Genomic DNA, 9,116 nt, shown 5'->3' on the forward strand with positions numbered 1-9,116 from the left:
AGTGGACGATCCGGGTGTCGTTCTATTAGAGGTTTTACGGTATGTACAAAGTCTACAATGTTGTTTCATTCTGATGACAGACACTTCTGACTGCCATTCAAAGTTGATTTCCCAATCACCTTGATAAGGATTTCTTTCAAGGCTACTTTGAAAAGTTGCTGTTTCTCTCCGGTTTGATCATGTCCAAAAAATTATATATTCTTTATCTTAAGATCAAGTTTCAATTGAATTCATTATCAAACCGGGAGTATTTGTCTGTGCGAGCTATATCTCTTCATTTTTCTCTTTTATCACTCTTGTAGTCTGATATTCTTGTTTAAAGATTAAAACAAAGACTGTTGTACTAGTTGCTTCTCTATTTCTTCATCGCTTTCCTCCTTTTTGCAAATCCGATAGAAGAACACATACCTTCAAAGATGATCTGCGCCATCGGTTAGGCCCCGTCCTCTTATTTCCGGTCTGATATCATGATTAATGACGCGGTGATCAACCCCGCAGTGGCGGCCTTTTCTTCTTAGCTGCAACTGTTTCCGTCAATCATCAGACAGTCATTTTAAACATTGGATACATTACCGTATTTCCTCTAATAGAAGCCCATTCAACCCGTCAACTTTGAGCTAAGTTATCTCAATTCATGTTAAAGATATCAACTATTTATCAACTGATAAAATATTGGTGAGATTATGATGAATAATTCGCCAGTTGACCAATTTTTGATATCTTTCACAGAAATCGAGATAATTGAGCTCAAAGTTGACGGTTTGAGTGGGCTTCTATTAAAGGAATTACAGTACTTTGAAAGTAATCAGGATTATCCTAGGATTGCACAAAATGAAATTTTTAAAAAACGAAAAATACTGAATGATTGGATCTGAAGGGAACGGATAACCGGAGCGGCCATCAGAAGGCTTCCCCGTCTTCATCGTCGTGTCAAAAAGAAACAGTATCGGTCGTGTAGTGTCATCTCGTCCGTCAATTCATTTCCGCCCACTTTTTTTGTCTCCCTGTATCTTTGCTGATTCTTTTTTGTTGCTGCAGAGGGCCTGCTTCTTCGTTTTCACGATTGTGATGATAATCGACTGAATACGCAAAAGAGACTTCGTCGGTTTTCCATCGAACTGTCTTCTTCTTCTTCTAAATCTGCCTGCAGGTGCATTATCTATATTCCACTTGACCGTATGAATGACTACGAAAAAGACTACTACGACGACGACTATGAAGACGACGTAGATGATGTTGAGTTCGTTTTTTTTCTTCTATCTGTTCTCTTATCTAACCAACTCTACAGTATCTTTCTAACGCTATCTCTACTTTCTGATCTTTTGAAATTTCTTTTTTTAAGTCTTCCTAATACTTCTATGAGTACATATAATCAAATTGATCAGTCGATTCTTTTTTTTCACATGATTGTCATCTGGCTGATATTTTAATGAATCTCTGATCTCTTTTTTCCCGATTTCCATATGGAAAACGACGTGAAAGATGATTAGCTCTTTTCTCTATTTCTCTGACGTCCGTTTGTCCAGAAATCCCGTATTAGTTGCCTTCTTATTCTTTTTGCCACTCCTCTGTGTCATCATCTTTTTCTTCTTCTTCTACTCCATCCTTCTTTTTCTTCTTCTTCTTCCAAGCTCTGCCCACACTCTCGTCGTTATCCGTTGTTTTCGGCGTCTGGGCCGACAACCAAATCAGCGTGGCTCTCGTTTTCTCTCTCTCTGTGCAAGAGTCCTCGTAAAAAAGAGTGTTCATTTTCTTCGCCTTCTTATTCTTCCTCTACTTTTTTATCCCCCCCTCTTGACGATGTCGTCTTCAATTGGATCTTCTGTCATCCATCCATCGCCATCATCCGAAATGCCGCCGAACCATCGTCGCAGTCAGAGGCATCCGTCGGACACACCTTCTTGTTTTGGTTCCTTCAAAAGTCTTTTCCTGCGAGCGCGCTCAAATCGTCAGTGAGTTCACACGCATTAGTGTTTTTTGAAGAATTAGGAGCCAATGAACGTTAATTGGCAAAAAAACACACATTTTTTGTTAGCTAGGTTGCTTTCCCTTCTCTCATTGGAATTAGAAAGTTTTGTATGAATTCAATTTCTGAGTGAGTGTTTCCAAGACACCCTTGCAGCTGAAAATTCAAGAAATATATGAATAAATTATTTTGCAAAATTCGTAGTATATCAGATTTATGATTCCTTGAATTCTTATTATTCCATGGTTACGGTTCGGACTTCTCATTATGAATTGATCTTATGGTTTCTCTCTTATTCTCAATTCTATATTTTTATTGTTTTAACATTTCTTTGACCATCATAATAGTACGGTAACTTCCGTTTGAGAAAAAAACGAGTGTTAAGTTCCGTCATAAGATTCACAATGATTGATCTTGAAAGAAACCTTTTTTTGACAGTTACCCTTTGAACATGATTCTTGTACTAACTAGGTCATCAGTTTCAGGACTGTCGAATTTTCTAAAGTGAAAATGACGAACTTGTCCACCGATGAGCTTACTGTAGTTGTATAGATTTGAGATCTGAAGTCATTCAGAATAATTTTCGTGGATAATCGTCCTGAAGCTTATCATACAGGCTTAGGAAGCACTTCAACGTAGATGCTCCAAATTATATGATGCTTTTAGTTATACTGGATACTTAGGATCTTCGAATAAAAAGTCTAGAATTCAATTGACCCGAAAACAAAAAACTTTGAATTTTCCTAATTTTTCAGCTATTTGCTATTTTCTGAATGACCCCTTTTTTCTTTTTTTTGTACTGAAAGTGTGAAAAAAAGCAGGTGTCCTTCAGAAATCGGCCAATAACTTAAAAACTAGTAATTTTTAAACTAACTTTTGGAATGAAAGTTCTTCATCTAGGTCAATTGCGCACCCTCCAAAATTTTCAAAGTGATGAAAAATTGACAGCCGAGCTCCAACCTCCTGAAAATAGTCGAAATCAACTGTTTTATATAGGTATCTATTGATGGGTACTGTAGGTAGTAGTAAAATGATGGGCTTTGAAAATCAAGAACATCTGAACAGTTTGTGGCAATATGAAATTCACTCGAGCTTCTTAATCCTCTCTTGTTCTGGTCCGTAGAACTTATCAGCTTCATCCTTTACAAGATTTCTTAACCCTATCAGATATCCCAAGCTCCTGTAACCTTTGCATTTCGATCGAGTTGACCCTTTGCTCCGTCATCTTTCTTATCTAAATATTCGCTTTTTCTTGTGTGCTCCCAGCTCCAGGGATGCTCCCGCCGGTTCGCGACCTCAGGTGTTGCTGGTCGATTTTTGGATCCTTTTCCTATGTATGCCCCGTGTGACGTAGCGTATGTTTGCGTGCGTGTGCCTCATGTGTGGCGTGCGTGTGTATACAGACAATTTCACGTACCGCGCCGCGCACAGGCGCTCGCTCCCAATTCCTTCCCGCTCAAACTATTCGGTGCGCTCAGCGCTCAGGTCGTACTTTTAGTAGTGGTACCCCCCAGCGCCTAATAAAGGACGATTTCAAGGAAGAGGGGTGGGAGGGGTCAGAAGAATGAGTAAGAAGAGGTTGGGGAGCCAGTACACTGTCGCACGTACAGAAGGGTGGACCTATCCCCCCGGTTACTATTATTTTCCAACCGTTTCTTGCATTTCGATTGAGAACAAACTAACAAACAAATACCGTGGCCGATATTTCTTTTTTCTCTCTTTTCTTCATCATCTCTGTTCCTCGGAGTCTTTTCAAGAGGGGTGGGAGGGCGCGGGGCGGGAAAGGGTCGTTGTCGTGTGTATTCGGATTGCTGATTTCACACCTCGGGGTTTCACACCTTCCTTCAAAAATTCTTGTTTGCTTCAAACATTTTTCTTACTATTATTTCCATCATTATTCAAAAGTTAGCTCCCAGTTCCGACTGCCTGATTGCCACTTGTTCATCTTCTAGAAGGCCGTCTCGAAGGTTTGTATTCCTATTTTCTTTAATGTCTAAATCTCTTGTCTCTCGTTTTTTATTCCAATAGCTCATGACAAAAAAAAATCAATTCGTTTCGCTCTCTTGATCACCTAATGTAATGGGTTTCAGAAAAGTTATGAGACACTGTAGAAAGGAAAAAATAGAGAAGTATTGAAAAATAAAAAAGAAAAAGAGTTGTATTCTGCACTTTTTCAAATTCATTCACCCATAGTACCTGTTCCCGGAAGATACTTCCAACACTCAAAAACCCATTTCTCTTCTTCTTCTTCTTTGAACCTTTTTTTCTGCCTTCTGAAAGGAATCGACTGAAGCTTATTTTGCCCTCCCGACCTTTCACATCAATCATTTTTTGTGCTCTTCTGTCACATAATAACTTCTGAAAAATAAAGTAAATGTGGTCCCTCCACTTTCTCTTTTCCTAACACTTTTTCCTCGTAAAAGAAAAAAAAAGACAAACAAAAATGGGCGGAGTCCTGGAATAGGGGGGCGGTGCGGTTTGGAAGGTTGTGTGCCTCTGCCGACGCAGCTGAGCCTAGACGTTGTGTTGCTGCTCTTCATTCCATTCAGTTATTTTTCTTCTTCTTCTCCTTTTTCACGTCTTCTATTTCTTCTTCTGACAAACTATCTTGATCTACGTTGATCCAAATCCCACTATGTCGATTTCTTTGAATAACAATAATAACCGAAGTGTCCGTCGGAAATTCGGAGAATCCGGATTCACATTTCGGTGAGGAGCTTCAGATGCATGCTTCTGTGTGGAATGATGAGTTATATAGTTTCTCTGTGTTTTTGAAAAAGAAGAAGATGGAAAAAAACGAAAAGTCATCAACAAAAAAGATAGACTAGAAGTCATCTATATGTATTTACGATGGCTTAGAGCTCTTCTTCCTTGACTAGTCATCCGATTCGTTTATTTTTTTTCATCTGCTTCGAAGCATGGTTCTATGCATAATCAGAAAAACAATATATGGAAAAAAAAAATCAAAAACTTGTCTTAAAATGATGGCACATAATTCGTAGGGTATAAAGTACAAGGAGGAGATTTAGGGGTACAAAATCCACAATTCGGGGATACGAAATTCGGATTTTTTCAGGTACTTTGTACCCCTAAATTGCTTTGTACCCCTAAAATGGTTGTACCCTCCGAATTATTTGCCTAAAATGATACCAACTATAACACCAACTGGTAACCAAAACAATTGAAGACTGACATACTGTAAAAATATCTGAAATTGCAATTTCTGTTATATAGTCTTGAAATACAACCGATGCATCATTTCAGACACGGAGACGACCTAATTGTAACCCCGTTTGCTCAACTACTGGCGAGTCTTCGAAACGTTCGATCCAACCTGATTTCGATATCCAACATCCAGGTAAGGAAAGAAGCAGATCAAACATCCAAGAAACGAAAAAAAAGAAAAATGAGAAACAGGAAGACAATTTCTATAGGTATAGGAATACTTCCCGTTTCTCCTCTGCGGTTATTTCTCACCAATCCATCTCATTTTTCCTGTGCTCTGCTCCATCCTGGAATAACAAGACCCCCTACTTGTTCCACAGCTTCTTCCATTTTTATTTCTTCACGAAGCTATAACCGATTCCCAGAGGACAGTATATTTCATGTTATTTTGTCTACATGACAGGCACCACTTTTGCAAGGGTCTGAAAGACGAGAAAAAATGTTAAACGGGTTAGCAGCAGCTCTTTGGAAAAAAGAATTTCAATTCTTGAATAGTTTCCCATTGTTGTGGAGTGATTTTTGATTTCACAAAGTAGCCTTTTAAAATCGAACAATTTGAGTCTGGGGTTTGCATTCACCTTGTAAGTACAACAATCAAAGATTTAAGAAAAGGAGAAGGCGAGAAATTTGAGAAATGAGCTCTTTTTCTCATGATTCCATCTTGATGTGCTGGTCTTAGATGAGCAATTACAAGATGCAATAAGGGAAAAGAGTAGTTTTCCTTTTCTCTCTATCTCTCTCTCTCTCTCTCTCTCTCTCTCTCTCTCTCTCCGAGAAAAAAAGGTTTAGAAATGTCGCACGACATACCAGAGGCTATGTACATATGTAAATAGGGTCCCTTCACGACACTCTAGAACAATGGGAAACGTTTTCTAGGACGTGAGGTATCACGTGTGGATTTGGGAGATCAGGGAGAATGGATGGATGGGAATAAGATGGGAATATTGAGACTTTTTTAATTTCTCAAATTTCAGAACAGCGACGACAGTCGACACGCGAATCGAAGTGCGAAAAGGCCGCCATTGCACAATACTCCACTTCCAGACGATGTGGTGCAATGTGCGCATGATACACTTGGTAAGAAGAAGAAGTAAACCCTCAAATAGAACGCCACCCAACCCCACCTTTTACTTTGAGCCCTTATATCTCAGTTCCTGTGAGAGATATCAAAAAGTAATAAACTAACAAAATGTTAATCATAATATTAGCGACATTTTATTAGTTAACCAATTTTTGATATCTTATATAAGAATTGATATATGTGGGCTCAAAGTTGGCTGGTTGGGAGGCCTTCTAGTGTTTACGGTGTTCTAGAAAGAAATCAAACTAGAGATGAAAATGTAGTTTGAGAGATTTGATAAGCCAAATTTTTCATATATCTGTTCCCGAAGCCTTTTTTGCTTTGCCGGAAACTGTTTTCTCTGGTCTGGCGCCATTAAGTTTTCACGCATGACGACGGACATAGAATGTTTCCTTGATCTAAAATCTTGAATCACCCTGAAAAACCGATTCTAATTTCTTTCACGTTTCAGAAGAACTCGATTGGTGTCTCGACCAGCTGGAGACGATTCAAACGCATCGATCAGTGTCTGAAATGGCGAGCAGTAAGGTGAGTCTCATGGCTGTTTAGTCTCTTCTTCTCTTCTTCTTATTTCATTCTGGATTTTTTTTGTTCTAAAAGCTCGCAGATGCGCCCCTCTTCTGAATTTAAATTCAATCCGAGCAGCAATGTCATTGGAAAAAGGCTCATGAGAAGAGAGATAGAGCCTAACTTAATCTAAGAAATGGCACTTGTCTTGTTACCCAAAAAAAAGGAATTGAAAAAAGAATAAGAAGAAGAAGAAGAAGAGAGCTGACCGCGAGAGAAAGGGGTTACGATAACTGATATCACTACCCCCTCTTTAATTGCCCCATTTTGATGAAAAAGGGGAGAAAGAGACATGTAGACGGATCCAGTATGTCTACCGTAACCGATGTGTGATCGCCGCAAAAGTACATACTGGCACTGCGCCAAAATCCTAGTCTGCATACAAACGGTTCTCACGTCATGGGGCAACAATCAAATTAGTGATAAGATCCCACATCTGTTTCCGGCTGAGAATAAGGTCAGAACCGCGACAAGTGTTCGGCGTTAGCGTTAAGGCGCCAGTCTCATTAATTACAAAAACCCTTTCAATAATTGCACTTGAAATGAGCCTCATACTTCCTGCGTCTCTCTTGATATCCTTTTGAAACTGTCGAATTGTCGCGCAGGCCTTGTATGATAAGAAAAACGAAACGAAGAGAGCGCCAGACAACGAAGTGCTTTGGCTTCTAGTAGCGGTTTGCAAGCGCGACTTCCGGTGATTGATGCTGTAGATTGATGGTGTCATTATTTGTTATATACTTTATGGTGATAGGGGGCAAACACAGAAGAAAAGAGACGGAGAGATAGAGACGATAGTGATATAGTGATTAGAACAGGTTGGTTCGACGTCTTCTGAATGAAGACGCAGAGGTAATTTTCCTTCTTTTTTTTTCATAAGAATCTCGCGTTTCTCCCTCTCTCGATTTTTAAACATGGCCTCTCTTGACTGTATTTGGGGCGGGGATAAAGAAGAAGGACGGGGGAGAAAAAGGGGGACGGTATCAACTAATTAGCATCCCGCGCCACGCAAAATGATAACACATGATGGTAATTATCACCCTCGATGTTTGCAGTTCCGAAAGATGCTCAACAAGGAGTTGTCGCATTTTGCCGAATCGTCCAAATCCGGAACACAAGTCTCCAAGTTTTTGATCACTACCTACATGGACAAGGAAGAGGATGAACCGTCAATCGAGATCGAAGTGCCCACTGAGGTGTGTTTTGTCAAAAAAAAACAAAAACTGTCTCCTGCATGTGTCTATCTATCTATCTAGTCATATTGTGTATATGTGTGTGGTAAGAACCTGTCGGGGGCGGGCTTGCCAGAAGATTGTTCTTCAAAAAATGGAAGCGACACACAATGAGTACATCCCCATACACACACTTCGTACTACTTTTGACAGCACTGTTGTTCTAAAAAAACCTAAAAATGTATTCTGAAAATGAAGAAGACGGGAACAACAATGTCATAATTCCAATGCACGAGGTACTGTAGCTTATCCTTTTTTGCACTTTGATCACTTCTGCTAAACACTTTCAAAAGAAAAATTAGATCATAAAACCCAAAAAACCTTGGCTTCTCGAAAAATCACGTCCCACTCAGTACAGACCGTCTTCTACTTTTTTTTCAACACCCCCCACCGCCGATGGTCACTTATCTTTTTGTTGACGGCCATCGGCTACTCACTTTACACTCTATTCTGCAGTAACGGCGATTTTTAGAAGACGTTCTGATCTGATCTCTAAATGATTTCTATTCATAATACATTCAACTGCTCGGATTTTCTTCAAGATGTGATTTTACGATACATGGTAAACAAATAAATTAATAGCAACATACAACGATGATCGCTTTTTCTATTTTATAGATCAGCCACATGTTTAAGATAGATGGAGACACATTAATCTAGAATCCCTTCCTGTTTTTTTGTTCCCTAAATGTTCACTAATCGCTTTTGTGTTAAGGTACAAGGCCCCTCAACATCCGGCCCCATGACACTCTCCATTTTGAAGAAAGCGCAAACGGCGGCGATGAACAAAATCTCCGGAGTTCGAAAGCTCCGAGCTCCATCCCACGACGGTCATGTACCAGAATACGGAGTGAACTGCGCACGGGAGATTGCTGTTCACATGCAACGACTCAACGATTGGGGTCCTGACGTCTTCAAAATTGACGAGCACTCGAAGAATCACTCACTCACAGTTATCACTTATTCATTATTCAAACAGCGTAATCTCCTCAAAACTTTTGAAATTCATGCTCATACTCTGGTCACCTACTTGCTCAATCTCGAACAT

General features: G+C 39.6%; 1 protein-coding gene across 1 annotated transcript in view; it reads left to right on the forward strand.

Annotated features, from left to right (window-relative positions):
• Cbr-pde-4 overlaps nucleotides 1-9,116 on the forward strand; it is a gene marked incomplete at both ends in the record, with an annotated part of 22,308 nt that overhangs the window by 5,380 nt on the left and 7,812 nt on the right. The window contains 6 exons of the mRNA XM_045242164.1: nucleotides 1,198-1,226; nucleotides 5,231-5,510; nucleotides 6,166-6,268; nucleotides 6,724-6,800; nucleotides 7,892-8,032; nucleotides 8,784-9,048. Coding sequence (XP_045095030.1) covers nucleotides 1,198-1,226; nucleotides 5,231-5,510; nucleotides 6,166-6,268; nucleotides 6,724-6,800; nucleotides 7,892-8,032; nucleotides 8,784-9,048 — 895 coding nt within the window. The remainder of the gene's footprint in view (nucleotides 1-1,197; nucleotides 1,227-5,230; nucleotides 5,511-6,165; nucleotides 6,269-6,723; nucleotides 6,801-7,891; nucleotides 8,033-8,783; nucleotides 9,049-9,116) is intronic.

Source organism: Caenorhabditis briggsae (genome assembly GCF_000004555.2).
Source record: "Caenorhabditis briggsae complete genome, chrII, whole genome shotgun sequence".
Lineage (NCBI taxonomy): Eukaryota > Metazoa > Nematoda > Chromadorea > Rhabditida > Rhabditidae > Caenorhabditis > Caenorhabditis briggsae.